At 38.6% G+C, this 24,411-nt stretch overlaps 1 protein-coding gene across 2 annotated transcripts in view; it reads left to right on the top strand.

The window, feature by feature from the left end:
• Positions 1–24,411, top strand: part of su(f) (cleavage stimulation factor subunit su(f)) — a 175,910-nt gene that overhangs the window by 10,326 nt on the left and 141,173 nt on the right. The window contains exons 2-3 of one of the 2 annotated variants that reach the window (XM_081728104.1): positions 396–587; positions 15,507–15,539. In XM_081728104.1, the coding sequence (XP_081584230.1) occupies positions 396–587; positions 15,507–15,539 (225 nt within the window). Of the gene's footprint in view, positions 1–395; positions 588–15,506; positions 15,540–24,411 lie in introns of those variants that run through there. The other variant, XM_081728105.1, reaches the window with a different exon arrangement.

Here is a 24,411-nt window from a genome sequence, read left to right as displayed (position 1 = left end):
CGAAAGAATCCACACACACACAGTGTTTGCCCGCTTCAAAACCCACTTGACTTCAGCTGAAATCGAACCAGACTTCACGCACCAGAGATGAGCGCTTTACCACAGAACCACCCCCGGCCGCAAGTTGTCAATATTATTGGTATAGGAGCAGCGATATCAGTGGGAGTCAGTTTAGATCATTGAAACTGTTGGATTTTTAATGCGAGGGTTATTATTATTGTTATTATGTTAGTCGTGGAAATAGTGTTGCAGATATCTCGCTTAATTTTTACATTTCTTTGAGGTATTTTTTAAATAGCTGAATAACATTTATTTCATTCTGTAACTGAGAGATTATACGTATGTTATTAATTTGTATATTTCATTTATTGGATCTTTTTCTTTTTTACTTACAGGACTGGGGCAATGAGAAGCTCAAACGAGCACAGAAACAAGTTACAGAGAACCAGTACGATCTTGAGGCCTGGAGCTTGCTTATTAGAGAAGCTCAAGGCAGATGGATCGGCGAGGTTAGGCCACTGTTTGAAAAACTGGTTCAGATATTTCCAAGTGCTGGTCGTTATTGGAAAATATACATAGAACAAGAGGTAATGTTTTAAAAAGTAGAAGTAAGAACGTAGCGTATTATTTATTTAAAGAATGCCATTTATTTCAATAATTTCGAAATTTTCAAATTTTTCTAATGTGTATAGATAACTACTACTAAAGGAATTGAGTTGCTAATAGGATTCTCTGTATGCGGTTTACTTTTTTCAATGGGTAACTTGGTAAGGACACGGTACTTAATAAATTATTGGGAACATTATTTCTGCATTATAAAATACTTTGAAACATGATTTATGGTTGAACCAGTCAAGTATGGCGTCATTGATCAGTGATTAATTTGGCAGTTCTAAGCGATGGTAGAATAACTTCTATTGTTACGTTCATTTTAATTAAATCATTTATTGCAAACAGCAGGCATTGCATAATGAGCTCATGATGAAAATTGAGAAGTCTAATTTTGTCCATTATACTATATGGATATGAAAGTTGTTCTTTACAGATAAACGCAAATGGATGGTTTTTGGAAATATGATGTTGAGGAAGATATTTGGAGTAAAAATAATTATGAAATTGGTCAAAAGAAAAGGTTACCTCCTGAAGAAAGTTCTGATACAACTCCTCTCACCCCGATTTCAGTAATATCCTGATTTGCAGGTGGTATGATTGTTGCAATTGTTGTGTGCATAATAATGTAGTAATATAACAATAACATCTTGGACTTGCAGCAGGATTCTGCTCCTCCTGATAAAGAGAAATCGGTTGAAATATGGCTTCGGGAATATGAGCCAGAGTTGATCATATCGGACAAACGACAGCGTGATATACCTGACTCGAGATCCTGGATACGTAACATTGCTTTTCTGAAATATATGCTGGAGAGAACTTGGGGGATTTTTGATTGGATTGGAGTGTATTTTCCCTTTCAGCAGCAAGACTATATGAGACACGGACCTTCAGCTTAACATGGGGTCCGAAGCACATAAGCTGTTACCGGGAATCGGAGCCGGGCCATCCACGGAAAAGGCCCGTACGCTAAACATACAACCACGAGGGAGCTCTAGTGGGGAAGTTTTGTTGGTGAGGGCGCGTACATTGATGAGTAGTTACATCGCATTAAAGCCTGTGTCGCTGCATGAATTGCATTGTTTGAAATATACTTAGCTTATTAAATATATGTATTGTACGCTTCCTTTTTCTGTAGTATGTTTGGTATATCTTCTAGTAAATAAATAACGTAGTCAGCGGTGTTGTTGCTGTAGAGTTAATCTTAGATATTATTTCACGAGTCTACGACTCTCTTTATCAGTTGATCATGAAAAACAGAGTTTGGTATCGATGAATTTATATAACAAAAGACATGTATTTCTACAATAGAAAGTTAAGTTAAAGATATTTCAGAACAATCTGACCCTCGGCTATACACAAAGAACATTTCAAACACAGAATTGGTTATTGAAGTTCTTTAAAAGTATGTATTAATCACAAAACGTAGTGTAAATACTGAAAATTAATGTGTACAAATTCAGAAGTAAACGCACGCTATGTAAACCAAATATCCTTCAGATTGCGTCGTATGAATGCGAGATGCATATTGTACACGATTGTTGATTTTGCTTGACTCCTTTGAGGAAATGACAGAAAACTGTACTGCATGTAATCCATAAATAAATGAAATTAGTTTGTAAATGTCATATTTTTGAATAAAGGTATTACAAAATTGTAAGTTTTGTCTAGATTAACCTTGATCCAGATTTGAAGTTGGATGTTTATGTTGTTATATAGAAAAGACTCCAAAATGTTTCTTTCAATATGAGAAATAGTTTTATGAATGAGTTTGACTTATGCTCTAGAAGCTTGAAATCTCCAAATTCTAATTTTTCATAACCCTAATATGCTTCTTTATCCTCATTCCAATTTTTCTCGTTGTTACACCAATAGTGCCATCACATTCACGCTTAGCTTTATAAATTCTACCGTACGCTGAGTCGTCAATAAAATAGTTCTTAAAACCCGTGAGAGATTCGATATTTTTTAGAGATTTATAACTGACTGAAAACCTTATTTCGTAGTAGCAACCTTTTTACAAATTTTATGATAGTTCATCGAAAGGTTAGCGTACAGATAAATTAGAACACGTGACTGAGAGCTGATTCCTTTTCCCTGAATTAGGTGGCGACTCAGCGACTCTTGTTGAGTCCACTAAAAAATAATTCAAGTACTTGTGACTTTTATGGTTAGACCGGGGCTGCTTATCTTGATTTGTTTCCAGACTTACACAAAATTGGTTGCTAGCAAGTGTAAGTTATGCAACTTAATCGTTTCGGTTGCTTGATCATTTTTACCAAGTGCCCGAAAGTTATAGTGCAAGGTAACCGAAAACGTTTTTGCTGTTCTAGAACAATGATAAACAAAGAGCAATACAGTGGATGATACATACCTTTAGGTTTCGAAGTAATCTCCATCAGCATCCAACACCTTTTGCCAGCGTTCCTGCAACTGCACAATACCCTGGCGATAAAACTCGGTAGTCGTGATGTAAAGAAGTCCGAGAGTGCACTCCGCAGGTCTCCCTCATTTGCGAAGAATCTCTCACGAAGGTGGTTGTCGAGGATATGAAACAAATGGTAATCTGTTGGCCCAAGGTTTAGCAAATATGGTGCATGGCACAGTATCTTCTAGTCGAGTTTCTGAAGGGTTTCCCGGGATCTCTATGCCGCATTGGCTTGGCATTGTCGTGTAGGAACAGCACACCTTTGCGATTCACCAGTGCCGCTTTCTTCTGCCGCAATGCACAGGGCACCCTTTGCAACAGCTGAGAGATCAACAATAATGGTCTGCAGATGTGAAAGGAGTTCGTAATGCACTAATTGTCAACAGTTCTACCATACAGAGAGCATAATCTTCCGTGGGTGCAGAGGTGGTATTGGGTAAGAAATAGGGTCACGTAGCGACAACTGATGTCTGGTACGCTTGGGAGTGTCATAGAGGTCCTACTTGTCATCACCAGTGAGCAAGAGATCAAAGATGTGTATATTCAGGTGCCACGTGAGCAAGAGATCAAAGATGTGTATCTTCAGGTGCCACGTGAGCAAGGACAAACAGACTGTCACTCGTTCCATGTTGGCTGCCGACAATGTGTGGTGTACCCATTACTTAACTTGTCTGTCTTCCCTATCACATGTAAGTGCAGTCTCGCCGTTTCGACGGAAATATGGGACATTTCTGCAAGTTCGTACGTTAGGCCACTGTCCTCCTCGATGGCTGCTTTCAGGACCTCGTTATCAAACACATGTGGTTGTTCTGCAAAGTTCATCCGAAAGGCTCACATCTGGAACCAATGCCTGGTGATGCGTTAGTTCATGGCATTCTTTCCATAAATATCTGGCATATGCGGAGCTGACAAACGCATTTCAAAGTCATACTACAAACACACGCGAACAAGCTGCTTCGATACATCCATTTCTCTTCGACACTGGACGAGCTGTATGTGTGCAGCGTGCCAGTATTACTTAAGGTCGGTGGTCAGACTAACTCCTGTTCGTTTGGCAGACTCGTGCGTCATTTCGTTTCTTCTCTGTGAGTTCATTATTAGTGGGATGTCAAAAACGTAAAGAAATTTTTTGGTTACCCTGTACATACAACTTTCCATATGTATTTTACAGATTGCTTAAATTTAAATTCGCAGACAAGTAAAGAAATACCATAAACCAATAGAGGGAGCAAAATAATTTCTTTGGTATAAAATTTTGCTCTCCGTTCGAGAAATATTTTACTGGGACACTGATTTTCTGTTAGATTCTAATATGAGCTCGGTTTACAGAGTTAAAGCCATAAGCGGCCATTTTATGCATGATTTTATAACGTATCAATGTGTTTGAAATAGGAATTTTCCGGATAGCGTCGTGACGGGAACAAACAGCCTCGCTGCTTACGTCTTCATTAAACACCCAGTAATCATTTGATTCTGAATAGCGTTTTAAACTTTATCTCCCTTGAATTAATTTGGCCCTTATATACACATATAGATGTTCCTCATGCTCTTACGTAAAGTGTATCTTTAGCTTCTCTGTAAATTATACCCTTATTCCATGAATCTAACTATAACGTTTTCAGATCATTTATGGCTAATTTTATTAAACTTTTAAGTAAAACATTTTTGTTGTTGAGCATTAGCTCAACAAACAATTTGTTGGACTTAAAAAAAACCCACGGCGTCACCGAACTACCTTTCTTTCCCTTTGATTCATTAATTTTTGTTTCTTAGAATATAGTAATCAAAGGTTTTTGCATATTATAACGGAAAAAAAGAGTAGAACGTACTGATATATCGTACTTTAAAAAAAAATCCATGCAAAAATGCTGTGGAAAACTTTCTCTCTCTCACACACACACACACACACACTCACTCACTCGAAACAGCTATCTTTTGTCAAGAAAAATGGAGAAATTGTTTCCGCATATAGTATACTGTATTTGCGTGCCGTTTTCCCGACGTCAGATGTGAAAGAAAACTTGAACAACGGAAATTTGAGATTTATAAAGAAATCAATTTCAGTGTATAGTAATAAAATATATGTTGTTGGGTCAGGGAACTATGGATATGTCTTTAGAGTAATACATAATTTGTAAGGAACAAACACAGAAAATAGTGTAAAATTCTAGTCATAATGTAGAGCATGATTTACCGGAATATCGTCGTTCTGAGAAAAATGAAAGCTTACTTTTTACCGGTATACTAAATTTTTAATTGCTGTTAAGAAACGCTTTATTCTTATCATATTTGAAAATAATTCCCTCAGATGTAGGCTCGATATGATTATGAGCCTCAATACTATCAAAACGGAATATCTTCGTGTTGTCAAAATTGTTAGACTTCCAAACTGTGTTACGTTCAAGTATTGAAAGTCCTATAGAACGGCTAAGTTCATCTGTCAGTCTGTCGACAGGTATCAGAGAAAAGGTAAGAAATATCGAGATGTGATTTTTTGCAATTGATACAGCGTCCCGAAAACAAGTCCCATCTCTGCCGTTAACTCGCTTCTTAAAACAAGTGATACAAGTAAAGAACAGTGTGAACGTTAATCGCCATAGAACAAAAGTTGTAATAGGCAGTGACAAGCGAATCGATCCAGGGTGTCAAGAGAAGATGTCACAACACACAGCTCTACCAAAACCGGATGTGGTTAAAATTCACTAGCACTTCTGCTTTCAATACTGGTTTCCATAGTGCAAGAGAGGTAAGGAATGTCGAAAAGTCACTTTTTGCTATCAATTGAACGTCCCAATGCAACATACCATTATTAATATTACCAAAACCGGAGGTGGTTAAAATTTACTTGTGCTTCCAGTTTCAATATTGATATCCATAGAGTAAATGCTGAAATGAATATCGAAAAGATTTTTTCTTTTGTCAGTTTTTCGTAAGTGAAAAGAGATAATGAAATGTAACTTACCTCAGTAATAGATAATATTATTCTACACCCGAAAATACGAATCGGAAGAATTGTCAGTGTTGCCATCCATAGAAATTACAGTGTGACCAGAATTAGAATTACTCAAAAATCTAGGTTATGGCAGCGACTAGAAAAATGAACTCAACGGCAATTGATGACTTATCATGCTGTCTGTGTTCCTTGTTAGTTACTTTTTAAATAATATTTGTATTTAAATTCTCCTGTTAATTAAAAATTACTTATTTTGTACTCTTTATTACAAAATAAGTACGCCGGTTGTGAAGAGACCTCGTCGAAGCCAGCTGGACAGCTGGCATCGTGTGGAATCGCTTCCCTTTCAGGTCTTTCTTGATTCGGTTGAACAAAACAGTCACTGGGAGCGAGGTCAGGGTTGTAGGGTGGATGCGACAGTGTTGCCAAGACCTGAAAGGGAAGCGATTCCAGCGGTCCACGCGGCTTCGACGAGGTCTCTTCACAGGTTTGCGCGCGATGACTTTCAGCGATCCTATGAACAATGGAAAACACGTTGGCAGCGGTGTGTTCATCCCCAAGGGTTATATTTCGAAGTCTTTCAGTTAGCTGTACAAAAATATGTAATACATTTGTTATTCTAAGACCAGTCTTGAAACTTTGTGAACGTACCCTGTATTCACTTTATTGCATGCCCTCTCAGCCGCGAATACCACTACCGGACTCGCGGGTGGTTGATTGGAGTCGGGAAGAGGAAGATCAGTGGACGTCTTCCTCCATTTGGGGAGGACATGCATCCGTCCGGCTTGCTGTAGTGTGCGCCCAGTGTTTGTGTTGTTCGGTGTGTTGAGTCTTAAAAAAGACCCCTCTTCCGAAAAAGAAAACATAAAAACCTAAAAAAGATCAAAAATTAAAAATCGAAAAATCTCAGACCTTTTTGTTTTGTTTTCTTCTGGGCTGGTTGGAGTCTGTCCGTTTGGTTGTCCAGGTTCTTTCTTTTCCGGGTCCACGCGTTTTTGTCAACGAGAATGGTTTTATTGCACCCCCATTCCCCTTGACTGCGTCGGCCTCACACTGATCCTACGGTGCGGGCGTGCCAAGATTAATGCCAGAGGGTAGCTAAGTTCTCCTCATTAGCGCTCTGGTGTGACGTTGCGTCGTTCACAGCCTTTTTCCATCCTAAATGTTTATTATAACACTTTCTTTTATGGTTACTAAAGCAAATGAAACGGGTCCGGGCTCCCCCTCTCGTAAAAAGCCCAAACCTAGCGAGAGTGAGATCAACACTCATATTAGTGAGAATGTGGAAAAGTATCGCGATCCCTGTAGTCCGATATCTTGTAATTAAAGATATTGATAGTGCTGATACTACGACTAACAGCCCGATTGCTATTAAGGGCTTGCCACCTTTCGTGATTAATAAAGTTATTACATATAATGTGACACTTTGTTGGTTGAAACTTGGATGAGAGGCAAACAGCACAGCTACTTAAATTGGCTGCAGTTGGACGGTCTGTGGAACCCCACCGTCTGGTGAACGTATCTCGAGGGATGATATCATGTTGGGACCTCCTCAATTCCAGCGAGGAGGAGTAAAAACTGAGTTAGCTGACTAACATGTTATAGACGTAGCTCGCATTAAAAGTAAGAAGTCATGTGAACTCGTTGCTACCCAGTTCACGCTACTTATTCTTACTTTTAGTTTGCCCACGCTTCCGGAATACGTCGTGGCTGAAGGTCCGTCCGTATATTCCTAGTCCCCTGCGCTGTTTCAAATGTCAGCATTTCGGGTATACCAGCACATTGTGTAATGCGAGTGCTGCTCTTTCTGCTAATTGTGGCCAGGGTAGTCGTGGTGTGGAATCCTGTACAGCGACCAAGCCCTTTTGTGTAAACTGTAAGGGCGAGCACTCTGCTTGGTCTCGGGGCTGTCCAGCCTTCCAGCCTGAGAAGCGTATCCGGGAACTTATGGTGGTCGAGAAGATCTCTGCTGCTGACGCCAAGCGTCGTTTAAAAGAAAGCATTTCATATTCGCTTTCTGTCCCTTTTGCCACCGTTGCAACTACTTCTCGAAAATCTGTGGCAACCCAGACACATGACGTTTCCACCTAGACCGACCTTGTCCCTGAGAATCGTTCTCCACAAAATACCCCAGTTGCATCGACAAGCGAACTTGCAAAAACCCCACATGTTTCTGTTAGTGGTGGTCTTCGGCGTACTTCAACCCTTCGCCGATCACCTTATATTGCTGGCCTTAAACTTCGCTAGCACATCCACCGGCTGAACGATACGGTTCTCTCTCCAAAGAGACCGAAATCTATGCCAATTCATAAGTGACCTGCTTTCTGTGAAAGCTGACATGGTGGAAGACGAACTGATGGATACGGAGTGGACTGTGCTTGGCCCACATGGAAGGTTCGCCTCAAAGGTTGATCTCTTTTACTATGGCGCTTCTGCAATGGAACCTAAATGGCTTCTGGAGTCACCTTGAGGAATTGAAACACTTGAATTGAGGAATTGAGGAGTCATCTTTGACCACTCACTTATAGTTGTCTGTTCGCAGAAAACACATTTCAAGTCTCCCAGTCCTCGCTCTTTTCTGGGTACATTACGTGTCGATGTGATAAGCCAGATGCTGGTCGCGCTGGTGGCGGCGTGGCTGTCTGTGTCGCCGATTCTCTTTATTCTCGGTAGACTCCCATCGTTTCTCGGCTGCAAGTAGGTGTGGTGCGAGTAACCTTCCCTTGCCCGTTTACCATTTGTTCCTTATACATTCCTCACTCAGAGGCTTTACAGCCGCGGATCTGCTTCAGCTCTTACATCAGCTCGAGCCGCTAGTCATACTTGTTGATCTTAATGCTTATCACCGTCTGTGGGGCTCTGTGCGTACTGACGACCGTAACCGTCAGGTAAGGGAATTTCTTGAGGATAGTGGTGTGTTCATCCTTAATGATGGCAGTCCTACTCATTTCTCCACTGCGCACAACATATATTCCTGTATCGACCTCTCCATGTGCAGTACTGGTCTGTTGACCTCATTGACATGGAGAGTGCATCCCGATCTTTGTGGTAGTGATCACTTTCCGTTGTTTGTTCATGGTCTCTTTATTGCGCCTCGTTTTCCTCTATGCCGTTTCAGTCTGAAGCATGCTGACTGGCATAAATTCCGTGAACAGTGAGTTTCATTGCCGTGATGATCTCCCTGTAGCTGCTGTGGCAGAGGCTTTCGAACAAACTGATCTTGACGCTGCTCATGGTTCCATTTCAGAATGCGGTGGTGACGTCCCCGCTGGCTTGTTCCGTGGTGGTCTGCGGAACTCCGTGAGGCTATGCTGGCTCGTCGGCGTGGTCTTGCCACTTTTAACCGTCATCCGACTGCCGACAATCTTCAGTAGTTCCGCATTCTTTGTGCTCGGACTACAGATCTCGTAAAGATCTTGAAGCGCCAAAGCTGGAACAATTATTTTTCGTCCTTCAGTAGGTGCACGCCAATGTCTACGGTGTGGCGTCGGGTTCGCTCTAAACGGCCATACTTGTTCACTTGCTGTGTTAGCTTTAAGTGTGAATGGTGTTCTAGAGACCAGCCCCTCAGAGATCGCTAACATATAGGGCCACCACTTCGCGACTATATCTCAGTCTGCTCACTGCTCACCAGCCTTTGCTCGTTCCCGCGTTCGGCTAGAGCGAAACCTGTTGAAATTCCGTACCGCCGACAGCGGGGATTATAACACTCCTTTTACGCTCGTTGATTTCGATTCTGCTCTCAGTGAATCGTCCAATACTGCTCCGGAGCGTGACCGTATCTCCTAAGATATGTTGCTAGTCGAACGAGACAGAATTTCGGTTTTCTACCGATAAATTCCCAATGTGTTAACTTCTGCCGGCAACGTACTTGCATTGTTGATCCGGACTTGCATCTCGATGGCAACTGTTTGTCATTCGTTGATACACTCCGTTTCTTGGGTCTGGTCTTCGACCGTTGCATGCAGTTGGCACCGCATATTTGCAGTCTTAAGTACTCTTGTCTCCGAGCTCTGAATCTCCTTTGTGTCCTTTCCCACCGTACATGGGGTGCTGATCGCACTGTTCTGCTTTGCTTATACCGTAGTCTAATTCGGTCCAAGATGGCTGTATTGCCTTTGAGTCAGCTCGTTATTGTCTGCTGAGACAACTTGACACAATGCATCACCTGGGTCTTCGGATTGATACTGGCGCGTATCGTACTAGTTCCGTTTCCAGCCTGTATGTTGAAGCCAACGAATCATCGCTAACCTATCGTCGCGAGAGACTTCTCCTGAATTACTGTGCGCGTGTGCGTTATATTCTTGACTACCCTTGTAGACCTTGTCTCCGTGGTAGTCCGATTTACAAGCGCTATGCTGCCCGTCCTCGCGCTACACGCCCTTGGTACGTCCATGCGTGTGAGAGTTTCCTTGCTGACGTTTTAGTGTGGTCTCTCTCTTTCATTGGTTCACTTTTATGCTTTACCACCATGGCTGCTTTGTTCACTCAGCCATGTTTTAAGTTTGTCTTCGTTCGAAACTGGCCACTAGTTCCTAGGTGTACCAGCAGGAGTTTGCTGCCCTGTTAGAACAGTACCCCAATTTTTAATGTGTTCTATACGGACAGTTTTAAGGATGGGAATTCTGTAGGCTGTGCCTTTGCCACCGACGAAGGCAGCTCAGAGTTCCAATTATATCGCCTGTGTTCCATCTTTACTGCTGAATTAACTGCACTTAAGCTTGCTTTGGACCATGCTCTCACGCTTTTGTTACGTCGTGTGCTGGTTTGCACCGATTCTTAGAGCGTGGTTCTGAGTCTACGGAATGTCTTCAGTAAGCACGCCTTCGTTCAAGACATTCTCGTGAAAATCCATCAACTACAGCAACAAGGTTGTGTCGTCGTGTACTGGGTGCCGGGTCATGTCGGCATTGGGGGAAACGAACGTGCTGAGACGGATGCCATGAACACCGTCTTGGTCGGCCGGGGTTGCATTGGAGCATAGCCTTCCTTGCTGCGATCTTCATAACCATTTGCATACCTTGATGCGCTCTCACTGGCAAGCGGATTGGAACCAGGCATTTGGGAATAAACTTCACGCAGTTAAGCTGGTCCTAGCGCGTCTGCGTATCGGACACTCCATCTGACACATGGGGGCCGCGGTGGCTCAGTGGTAGAGCGTTCACCTCTGGTGCTAGGGGTCTCGGGTTCAAACCCTGCTCCCGCCAAGTGAACTTTGTGGTGGACAAACACCGTGTGCGTGGGTTTTCTCGGGGTTCTCCCGTTTCCTCCCACTTTCTTCATTCCACCATTTCATTCATTACTCATTATCACCGTCTCCTTTAGCCTAACCGGCATAACGTGGGACGTAAAACTCAAAATTTCATTTCATTCATTTTTTCCATCTGACACATAGTTATTTGTTGCGTGGTTTGGACCGTCCGTGTAGTGGGGAGTGTATTGCTCCGCTGAGTATTCAGCACATTGTTGTTGAATGTCCTGACTACTCAGGTCTCAGAGAACGTTACAGACTACCTTCTGTACTTACCCGTGCCTTGGTGGATGCTAGTGATATTGTTAGTCGGGTACTGCAGTTCATTCGAGCTTCTGGAGTTGCTCACGTTCTCTGAGTACTTTCAGTTCAGAGAGTACGTTCTTGTTACTGTTTATTACTGTATTTTTTTTATATTTTCTCTCAGCTTTATTGTTTTTTCTATATATTGTTATTGTTATATATTTTATCTATTTATTTTTTAGTTTTGTTTTCGCTTTTGTTTTTTCTTTTCCTTTAGCAGCGCTTTTGTTAATTTGAATTACATTCGTTTTAGCCTGTTCCTCTTTTAATCTACCAATCCTGAGCAACCGCGTTAATAGTGACAGAGACATATCGCCTCGATGCTGACGTCCCCATTTATTCCCTATTATTCGTTCATTCATTCGTGGTGGCTTTCCTAAGTTCGTAAAGTTTACACACTACAGTGGACTGGGACATGCCGAGTTGGTTTGAGAATCGTCGTGTGCGTGCTATGGATTTTCCTCAGTAGCGTGTCGTGTAACCCTGTGGAGGCCTGACCGTGACTGGTCTTGAATTTTCACAGCCTGCTTCAAGTTTCTGAAACCAACTCTCCACATTTCTGTGCTATGGTTCACTGCATCTTCTTCTTTCGCATGACAAATGGGCTGGCGCAGCGTATTATCCGAGTTCGAACTCATACAGTTACAAGTCACTTATCAGTCGTTGTTATGCACTCATCGTCACTGCCGCTAAAAACTGACTGAAGATACTGATGGAGTAGCGTCCTTCTTGTTAAAATAGTTCGCTTTCTACACTACTTTTTGCGCCACTTCGACCTCGTACTTACGGATCGATCACGTTGTATACACGCGTCTACTGTCTTTGGCGCGGGAGACTGAAGTTTAATTCCCGGTTGTAACTCATGGTTCGAATCGAACCGTAAGCTGTAGGTCCACGTCTCACATAGCTTCTCTGCTGAAAGGGACGTTAAACTCAAACTCAACCCAAGTTAAGAGGTTGCTAACCTTTGCACGTAATCTTGCATGCCGCTCAAGAACTTTTGCATAGTAGGTTCTTTTATTTACACCTATCCCCGTTGCTGCGCTTAATAAACAGGGAACAGAAATAAAAAAAATTAGTTGAAAACGAAAAGTAAGTTTTTCTTTAGATAGGCAAAATTGTTAATTTTGCTTAACAATAAGAGCTATTTTAAAATAAAATATGCATGGCGATATTATTTGTGTGTCTACATTAAATTGGCCATCCTTGGTTTAAATCATCCGCACATACGTGGCAACGTAACAGCAAAACTTCCCAGTAAATAACAGAAACTTAATATGATTAGTTTGTTATTAGTCGACTTTACTGTCACAAAAGCAGCGACAAAAGTATTGGATTACATGCACACACAAACACACATATGTTTAGTATTGTATTTTTGACTTTTGAGTCCCACTGTATGTACTTGATGCTAAAGTAGACGATGATAAATAAATAATAATAAAATAAATGATTACAGAACAACTCATTTCCTGAGCGACAGATAGGTCTTCACTATCGTCAGCCTGATTCCTCAGATCGCTTGACCGTGTCAGTCGTTGGCACATTTTTTCATGTAGAAATAACCTACTCGAGGAACCAAATGTATTAAGATAGAACTGTCAAACCTGAAACTGCGTTATAAAATAGACTGTTTTCCTTTTTGTGTATTTCACAATACTTATTTTACCATGGTGATTTTTAGTCTTGCCATGTTTTTTTTTTTTTTTTTTTTTTTTTTTTTTTTTTTTTTTGTAATGCTGTCAAAGATAGAGAAATTATAGAAAAAATAAAATAATTGTGTTGAAATGACTTTTGTTAAGATTCTGTTATTATTTGGACTCTGAATGTGATTTATTACCTAAAATACTGTATATAATGTTCATCGTGAAATATGAACCGTTGCACCTTGTATCGCTATTTTTTTGTACGTCACTCACAGTTTGAATGCTCTCTGGCACTTTTATCAGTGACGTCAAAAAAAAAAAAAAAAAAAATGTTAAACTAGACAGTTGGTCAGCATTTAAACTCTGCATTTTACTTTTTCTAGCAAGCCAGTTTCGTTTCAGTTGTGCCAAGTGGTCAGTAGTTATCTGGAATTACAGTCCACACACACACACAAGAAGGATAAATAATTATAATCACTAATAATCCTATAATTATTAACTTAATTGTATAATTTATAAACTTCAACGCACGTTTTCCAAGAAGTAGGGATGGGCAGATGCCGGAATTTTTACTTTTCGGAATCCGTAAAGTAAATCGTAAAAATTCCGGAATTCGAAAAAAATTCGATGTTGGAAAAAATCAGGAATTTAAAAAAAATCAAATTTTGGAAAAAATCGAGAATTTTTCCGAATTCCGAAATCCGGAAATTGAAATTTTCGATTCCAGAAAAAACTCCGGAATCCGGAAAATTTTGGCCATCCCTACCAAGAAGCAAATTCTGTATAATTTTGAAAATGAGATTGGCTACTGCTCTCTCAGAAGGGTTCTGCAGGAAGGAAGGAACCTTAACATATGTCTCCAGTTTAGTAGGGATGTACCGATATCACTTTTTCACCAAATTTCACCGATACTGATACTGAAGAGGCCGATACCGATACGGATACTTTTAGATACATTTCTTGTATATTATCAGGAATTTTCAGAATAATGAAATGATCAACATTGTAATAGGGTATATTAGATATAAGGCCAGAATTTGACATACAAAAACAAAAAGCAGAATTTCATATTAGGTTCCACACAAAAAATATATTTCCTCTAAATTTACTCCAGCTCACATAAAATGAACTAAAAAGCAGCAAATACTTATATAGTGTAAACTTAATTCTAAGAGTCAGTGATTGATATTTAGAGTGCTAATATACTTTGATAGTTACATTTTATTTACTAGTCTCTGTTACATACATATAATGCAAACGGATACTACCGTTACAAATTTTATTGTTTACAAAATTATGCGTCCAACCAGGTTGCTGTGTATACCATAAAAATAGTAAGGGGGTTATTTAAGCGAAGTCGAAAACGACAAAACTATCTATTAAGTTTAACACTACTTGTTTTTAACCAGTAAGTACGAGAAAATAATGACAAAGTGAGCGCCTTGTGGGTTTCTTCCATAGCATTTTCTTCTGAATCGAAAGCTCTGTCTCGTTTGGGATTCAAATTACGGATCTGGTATCCTGATCATGGGCATCCGAAGGGGGAGAGCAAGATGGGGTCACCCCTAGCTCATGAAAATGTATACATAATATAGCAAACCACATATATTAAATACCAGACGTAATATAGCAACCATGGAATGCCCCACCACCCCACCCCCTAGAAAATTTTCTTCGGGCGCCCGTGATCCTGACAGGATGTTTGACTTTTTCTCACCACTATTTTAGCATCGAGGGACTAAAAATATCAGTTGAGTACGAGTAGTGCAAATCAAAAGCGTACACATGCATAAAGAAATCGATTGTACAGTTGATAATAATTTAGATCAACTTTTAAGTCTAGAAGAAACGATGAAATATAAGTATCACTATTAATGTTAAAGAAATTGAAAATAGTTCGAAAAATGTATCGGCAAATATCGTTCATTTGCCGATACCGATACTCCCAAAAGTGACCGATATCACTGATACCGATACCGATATATCGGTACATCCTTACCTTTAGGAATGCTTAGATGTCACAGATAAAAGTGTTAGCCAACACTGAAACAATTTGATTTCAAAAGTACAAACATCCATGATACACGGAAAGACTGTTCATATTTGATTTAATGTATTTAAGCAATTTTTAATTACATGTTAGTGTATTTTGGTGTAGGGTACAATTGAAGAAATGATTAATTGTTCGTATAGTAATAAAACGTAAGAGAAAAGAACTTACAAGCGTCTTATGTCTTGCCAGCTTTATTCTTGTGTACTGATTGAACGAGTATATAAGATATTTGTAGTATTAATGAACCTTATTTTGTTTTTCAGATGAAGGCAAGACATTTTGAAAGGGTTGAAAAGGTATGTGTCAAAAATTTTGTTTCATTACTATGATAAATAAATTAACTAAATGTTTTGGATATGTATTTCATTCAGGTGTGTTATAACACTTGGGAGGGGGAATTCTCTGGCTTTATATCGGTGTCAAATCAGCACATTTACATTTGGTAAAGATACGAATTGGCATTAAGTTACTCCATTACAAGGCAAAAGTTTACTTGTAAAGGCAAGTTGTTGGAGCTTTTTACTACAATTACAGAAGCAAGGAATTTTCAAATTTTCAGTTGAATTGATAAAAGTTTTTAGTAACTAACTGAAATCTCGTTACTGAGAAATGAATAATACACAACTTAAGTCAATTTTAATGAGAATTTATTCTTCAGAAGGTACTATTTTCATTTTTTCATTTTCTTAAAATTAATGCGTGATATTGGAACATAACATTTTGTAAGGATCGTGTAATTCGTTTTCAATATACTACATGCTCGGTTAAAAAAAAAAAAAAAATAAAAGTTGGGCGTAGGTAAAAAATTATTGATATTTCTACTTCGTAACCGGAAGGCTTCATGTTTAAACAGATGGCTGACCATCTTTTCATCTTCAATTGTATCAGGTGAATAACCTTGTCATCTTTTCCCGTTCCCTTGCCATTATTGTTGTAATAATATTAATTTTTGCATAAGTAAGACTTGCAGGTTGTATCAGAAAGTTGGTACCGTGAAACCTCCCTTAACGGACACCTCTCAATAACTGACACCTCTATAATTTCTTTTTTCTTTTTTTGTTCCGGCAAAAATATATGTTCCCTTATGGAACAAAACCCTCCCTTTTATGGACACTCTCAGATACGGACGCAGACAGCCTTTTATCCCCCAGACGTTTCAATAACCTCTTCATAACGAACAGGAATTATTCTCGGTTCTGCGATATATTCCTCATAAGCGTATCTAGTACGAGTCTAGATCTGGTGAACCATCAAACAGAACATCTTCATGATAAACTTGAAATTCTTTTTTTCTGCCCGCAATATAAATTGCTTTCTGATGGATACTCTAGAAAATCTTCAATACGCGATAACACTCATACAGGGTCAGTCATATGCCAAGAATTCTATGCGAACTATCTAACCTTCCCTAACAAATTTAGTCCTTTTGCCTCTAGGCCTTGCATCTTTCCTGTCAATTTCACAGATAACATAAACAAACTGTTTCACAATAACATTTCAACGAGCAATTTTTCCTGTCTTTCTTTTTTCTTTTCTTTTCTTTTCTCTTTTCTTTTTTTATTTTTTTGAAAAGCAACATTTTTCTTTTACTTATGATACTGGAACAAGTCTGGGTTAGAGTTTTCCCGGCTTCCTTTTTCACTTTCTCTAAGAGGATATTCTCTGTGATTGGGGCTGGGTCAATAAACATATGCACTCCCATATGCCTTTTCATCCATTCCGCCAACGAAGATACTGTGCAAGTACGAAAACATGTTTCTTCTGCAACCGTACTGAGAATTCTCAGAGGACACTTGCTAATAAGTTTTATTACCCTTAGAGGAAAAAGTATGCCTTCTTCGCTAAACAAAAGAGTTCAGCCGATTAGTTGGTTCCTAATGCATCTTTTGAGAAGGTTCTGATAATTTGAAATAAATGAGAAACGCTTACAGGATGATGACATGTACTTAAGAAAATTAACTTACACGCATTATCTTTTGCAGTACCGGTATACGAACATATTAACACATCCCCGAGCAATAATATTATTTAACAGAAATGAATTTCTCCTTCATCCTTCCCAGTAATTCAAATACGTACTAAATAGAGTATTTTCATATTGAATTTCCGTACTTACGTCCATACACAATGTATTTACCGTGTGTTACAGCACACAATTACCGTTGAGAGAAATTACATTTCTGTAACCTCCCTGTAACGCACACCTCTCAATAACGGACAAAAATTCATGTCCCATTGGTTTCCGTTATTCAGAGGTTTCACTGTACAATGAAATAATACTACTTCCGTTCAGTTAAATGGCTCTGTCAAGAATGTGCAGTCTGAATGTTAGAAAAAGGAAAGAAAGAAAGAAAAAGCGTCACACCCTTAGACGTAAACACTCAGTTTCTGCAAGAGAACAAATATGCAGTGGTAGTAGTAGTAGTAGCTACGAGGACTCCACAGTAAAAGATGTTCTGTGACCTTTTTCTCACGTTGCTGACGTTGCTTACATTGGCACATTATCATTTCCGACGATAGGATTAACTGCATCCAACTGACGGTGTTCTGTTCTACGTATATGTTCATTAAGAAACGGGAGAAATTCTTTTGAAAATACTCAATTTTTTAAGAGATCGTAAAAATGTTATCAGAAATGCTAGCAGAGTTGCATTTTAATAGTTATACAGTATATGATGTGTATAAAAGATAATACCTCTACCAACTGCCGTGGAGTCCTGCTAGGAATCATTTTGGCAAGAATGAAAAAAAAAAAAAAAAAAAAAAACTTTCTTCGATGCTTCGATGCTATCTGGTTTTCGAATGCAGTGACATTTCTCATTTGTGGCAAGGTAAACAACACAGATGCTGAATGTGGAAAAACAAATTTCCTCGTGCATTGTTAAAGTATTCATTTTCGTGGAATTGACTGTGAATAGAAGAACCTACTTTCACTTGCGCATTGCTTCCACTTCCGTATGGTGTTATCTTCAGACAAGAGGACACACCCTGACCGTACGACCTTAGGTATTTCGTGGACAGTAAGTTTTCTAAACTGTGGACACAAAGCCTTGTGGCGCCCGTACATCGTAGGATGTTACTATTTTTCTTCTTCTTCTTCTTCTTCTTCTTCTTCTTATTATTATTATTATTATTATTATTACTAGAATTCTCAAGAGTCAAATGTATCAAATACAATACATGATCTTCCTTAACATCATCGCATTCCTGATAGTAACAGTAATATATGAAGCGTAGAACTGTCAAATAACGGACAGATTAAGTTAAAAAATAAGTTCATTTGTAGGAAGATAAAATTATAAATAACTGGGTTGCTGGGTGGATTGTATGAGAAAGAAATCCCTCTGTATGATCCTTTGCAGAGTAAGTTCAGTGGCTGCTAGATGAATTGCACTTGCATTTTAGATTCTTTCATAAAGTTTGTTGATTGACGGATTGAATTGTAATAATTGAACAGTTGAAACATTCAAGTAATGAAGCATAAAAACTACGAGAAAAAATGTGTGTTTCATTTCTTCTCCATCTTCCTTATCAACCTCGTCCATTTATACATGTAAAACACACACTTGATTTAGTGACTACTGATTTAAAGAAAAAGAAGATCTTAGTGTTGGGTAAGTTGGTTTTTCATATATGTAGATCACCGTGTTAAGCGTAACATTTCTTGAATAGAACCTGCTTTCGAGAATTGATCACTGTTAATGGCCAACATTGTTTTTAGATGTGAAATTATAATAACTAAAGCACTCACAAGTAAACCTTACGTTTGGGTGAATCGAGTTGCTGACTGAGACACATATGAGAAAGTAGTACTAAATGTGGTCAGTATTTCAGTGAAGTTGTAGGTGCGAAGCTCCAGGGGTTTAGGAGATACAGCTACCGGAACATCACATGGAAGTTCAGAATAGTCTTCATACAGTTGGAGGTAAAAGCCCTGTAAGACCACTTGTAACAACAAAAGGTGAATAACAAATATATGGGTACATATTAGTACTAGGGGGAAGTCATATAGTAAGGGTATACCTGACGGCGGCCATCTTGAAATCCGCCATTTTGAATTAAGGTTAAGTTTTTAAAATAGGAATAGGGTTATGTGATACATGATTTAAGGCGCAAATTTAATCAGAACAATGGTGACGTTAATTTTGATTTACGCGCAATTGGTAAAAAGTTATATGGAAATTAAATATTGTTGCAGCATATGTATTAGTTCTTTACCCACCTTGTCAATTTTGTGTTAATGATAATAATTAAATAAAAAGCAGGTGGATAAATATTAGGTCTATGGTAAGAGTTACCTTGATGGCGGCCATGTTCAAATCCGCTATTTTGAATCAGACAAAAGTTTTAAACAAAACGCATAACAGTAACACCTTATTAATAGCAAATGTTACCATAAATCCAACGGTATAACCATTTTTGCTTTATCATTAACCAGCACAAAATTAAATGGGAATAGAGTAATGCAATAGATGACTTCGGGCTAGAAGTTAATCAGAAATACAATGGTGGCGATAACAAATGCTGGTTAATGATAAAGCAAAAATGGTTATACCGTTGGATTTATGGTAAAATTTGGTATTAATAAGGTGTCAATGTTATGCGTTGTGTTTAAAACTTTTGTCTGATTCAAAATGGCGGATTTGAACATGGCCGCCATCAAGGTAACTCTTACCATAGACCTAATATTTATCCACCTGCTTTTTATTTAACTATTATCATTAACACAAAATTGACAAGGTGGGGTAAAGGACTAATACATATGCTGCAACAATATTTAATTTCCCTGTAACTTTTTTACCAATTGCGCGTAAATCAAAATTAACGTCACCATTTTCTTCTGATTAAATTTGCGCCTTAAATCATGTATCGCATGACCCTATTCCTATTTTAAAAACTTTATCTTAATTCAAAATGGCGGATTTCAAGATGGCCGCCGTCAGGTATACCCTTACTATATGACTTCCCCCTAATACTAATATGTACTCGTATATTTATTATTCACCTTTTGTCGTTACAAGAGGTCTTACAGGGCTTTTACCTCCAACTGTATGAAGACTATTCTGTACTTCCATGTGATGTTCTGCTAGCTGTATCTCCTAAACCCCTGGAGCTTCGCACCTACAACTTCACTGAAATACTGACCACATTTAGTACTACTTTCTCATATGTGTCTCAGTCAGCAACTCGATTCACCCAAACGTAAGGTTTACTTGTCAGATATTGAAACATAGTTTAAAAAATATTGGTAAAAATTAATAGTTAATGTGAAGCTGTTGACGTGTTTTTGAAAAACGTTAGAAGAAAGGGTGGTTTTCGATAAGGAATTTTTATAGCGGTGATTTAAGGAACTTTTATCTCTACAGTACAGAAAACTGATCAGAATACGTAGTTCTGCAAGGAGCTTTTTAAATATACGCATGAGGAAAAATTATAAGTGGCCCATTAAAACGTACGTTAATTTGCTGTCAATATTTGTGTGCTTTAGTCAGTATAATTTCAAGTTTTAATTAATATGCATTCTGTTACGTCATTAAGTAATTTTTAGGCGTGACACGAGAAGGTTAAAAACTGATTTGAAATTGGTCCTTGGGAGTCGAGTTTGATTCCCGGCGGGAGCTCATGTGATTCGGATTCCACGTTAATCAGTAGGTCCACGTGTCATATAGCCTCGCTTCTGAACGAGACGTTAAACTCAAAATCAACTCAACTTGAAATTGGTCCCCTCTGCTTGCAACCAAGTTGGGCCTCTTTGAATTCCGTAGAGTACGTAATATTTTACTGAAAAAATGTCGAAAGCCGAGCGAGTAAGTTGATGTGAAAGAGCAAGCGTTCCAGACAGCGTTGGATCAGTATTAACTTTTTTTTTGTTTGTTTTTTTGTTAAATTTCCTTCCGGCATTTTCACTTCGTGGGTGGCCATTTGACATGGTTCCACGTTTTGCTCAGCCAGTTTATCGTGTGTTATCGTTCCTGTTTTCAGGTTATTTTGAGTCATGTGTCAGTTGTTTCGGTTTTTGACTTCTACCTGTCTCAACGAAGTTTGACATTCATTTAAGTATGCTATTACGTACCTTCTTGCCAATAGAATGCAATGCTGTCCTTTCCTTCTCATTACCATTGTAATCATGATTTTTGTATTCGTTTGCTAAGCTCTGTTGTAGCTGTATGGATCAGTATACGGACCTTCGACACAGGAAATCCGGGTTCGATTTCCGGTCGGAATTCGTGTGGTTTGGATCTCACGTTAAACTTAAGGTTCGTATCTCATATTGTCAGTGCTAGAAGGTACAGTGCCTTTAAACAACCAAGTCGTGCTTGCTGTCTTTGGGACTACATTTTCACGTAGTTATATATCCATGCTTTTATTTACTGACGAAATTGATTCTTTCACCTCCATCTTCTTTTTTCCACCTACATCTGTTGAAAATCTCAAAAGTCAGTATCCCTGTCACTGCACATTTATTTGCCAGAACGTAACGCGTCATCACATTGTTTTTAATTTAGGTTTCTTACCGCATGTTATGTAGGAAAATCAAGATGATCACGATGGCCGTCATTCTGTATTCCAGTCAGTTTTCGTGCAAATTGTTAAAACAGCTCTTAAGAAATAAAATTTACATACGACATGATAGAAGATATGAAGAGTTTTAACCCGAAATGATAAATTGAGAACAAAAATGATGACAGAAAATAATAATTACCAGATTGTCTGCCACCATATATAGACAAGTAGTTGTGCATACACAAAATTCCATTTAAAAAATAGTCTGAATTTGAACCTCCAGTTTGGAAATCAAAAAATGAAGTGTAAAGTACGGGATAGAAATAAACAACCAAAACTGTCATTAAAACTAATATTGTTTTTGAAGCTTATTCTTATCTCATATTTTACATAACTAACAAAGGTTGCAATTGCCATAAATAATAATAATAAATGGCTCAGTTTTGCTTCGTCTTTCACATCAAGCTTAACAGTAGGAGTGACTGCCTTTGGATTTTTTTTTTTTTTTTTTTAAACAATAGTACCCAATATTCTAAGTGAACGCTTAGAAACTAATTGTGATGGGTGATAATTATAACAGGCATTGATTCTCACAACAGGATTTTGACCCTCGACTGATGTGTGCTTCTTTGTAACACCGGACCACCCAACTATTTTAGTGTGCCTCTACTAATTTTGTTGGGTCATATTTTAGAGGTCGTTAGATTTTCATTATTTTTGTTTTTTGGTTCGTGTAATTTGGCGTCGGCGATTTTCAAATTAGTTTTGAGAATTCGTAATTTCATGCATCAACAGAGTTGCTTCTTAGTGTTTCAGTTGTCGACATTTTAACTGTATTTTTATAGTCGATATTTCAGTTAATTGTTAGTCAAACGCCAACTTTTCCGCCTTCTTTTTTCTTGCTGCGGTGCTCAAGTCACAAAAACTGAATGCAGGGTTGCATCATTTTGGAAGTAACGAGAGACTATTAATACATTTCCTGTAATATCTTTGAAAATAGACAACGTTCGAATTATTAAAAAAATTGAAGCTACGGGAAAATAAACAAAATTTTAAAAAGGAAAACACTTTAGGTTAAAAGGGTTAGTTATTTCTTTCCTGATGCACCCAATAAAATGTAGGTGAAACTCCGAATAGGTAATTTTCGCTGTTTTCATTGGGCAATGTAAGTTGAAGGGGGTTGAACACTGAAGTTGCCTGAAGTTATAGAGGTTTTGTATTAGACTTCTTAGTTTTTCAGGCAATTACTATGTCATGAATTCATCGTGACAAGATTTTAAAAAAGTTTAAAATTTTTAATGCGCAAATATTAAGGAAAGGATAATGTTTTCTTATAAATGTTGGTAGCTTATATTCCTACAGTATTAATTTAGTGTATACAGTATCTATGCATGCATGTGCAAGTCTCTCAGTACTATAAGTGTTTTGATGTAATCGAAGCTTAGACGTGGGAATTCGAAGTTATTTACCGGTTTTTCTGTTTGGTTGTTTTGGAGTTTACCGTGACGTGTCAGAACTAAGGTTATGTGACACTTGGACCTATTAATGTGGACCATTCTCTACGTTATGATTATTCACTGTTTGGCAACTACTAAAATACAAACATATTGACCTAAAATTTTAAGTTACTCCTCTCTGTATCTGTATTGTTATAAATATACCAGTAGAAGGCCCTAATAAGCAGTTGCCCCGAGCACTGGAAGTAAGCGTGCTCTTTGAGCGTTGTTATCAGGAAAAGACGGCGATATTGAGTGAGAATATGTCATCCGACACGAGATACAACCAAGTACGTTATAAGCTGTTGGCAGTGCAATACTGTCGGGCAAAATCTGTTGGAAGATGGCAGGATTAGGTCATCTAAGTGACTGTAATCATGACAGAGTTGTTGGTCTGTTTTAAGACAGGAGGTTGCATGTTGTATGTGTGTATCAAAGACTGCCATTTTCCGACTTCAGAAAGCCGCTGTTACAACAGGAACTGCTGTGCTTGCGCATGGTAGTGTACAACAGCTCGACAGGAGCGGTACACAAACTAGTTTGCAAAAACAAGTTGATCACGCGTTTGCTGGTGCATCTAGTACGCATGCTTCCCCCGAATCATTTCACGACGATTGAATAGTGTTGGGTTGTTTGAGCAGAAGTCGTGAAATGTGGTTCATTAATTCCCTTTCACCTTCATGGCGGATTATAGTAGTGTAAAAAAAAAAAAAAAAAAAAAAAAAAAAAAAAAAAAAAAAAAAAAAAAAAAAAACGTGAGTGGGATCAAGGGAGTTGGTCCAACTAATGTTTGTAGATGAATCACGGTTTTGTACGAGAAGTGATTCTGGACATTACACAGTGTGGAGATGGAGACACGATAGTATCCACAGCATGTCAGTGAATGTGACAGGTATTAGGGTCCTGGAGCTATGGTATGTGGGGCGTATTGAAAAATGGAAGAACATTTCTGCATATCTTCATCGCAGGATACGTTCTGCAGATCCTGAAAGAATAAATACGTTTTTTTTTTTTCATGATGCAGTGGGGTCTGATTTTGTTTATATAATTGACAACGCACGCCCACGCAGAACTTCCCAAGTTACAGAGACCCTGGAGAGTGAGGACATCAACCATATGAATTGGCTACCGTATTTCCCAAATCGTAATCCATCAGAGATGCCTGGAG

Source organism: Thermobia domestica, chromosome 10 (genome assembly GCF_964235325.1).
Source record: "Thermobia domestica chromosome 10, izTheDome1.hap1.1, whole genome shotgun sequence".
In the NCBI taxonomy this organism is placed as follows: domain Eukaryota; kingdom Metazoa; phylum Arthropoda; class Insecta; order Zygentoma; family Lepismatidae; genus Thermobia; species Thermobia domestica.
The sequence above is the reverse complement of the archived record's forward strand: the minus strand, read 5'-3'. Positions and strand labels throughout refer to the sequence as shown.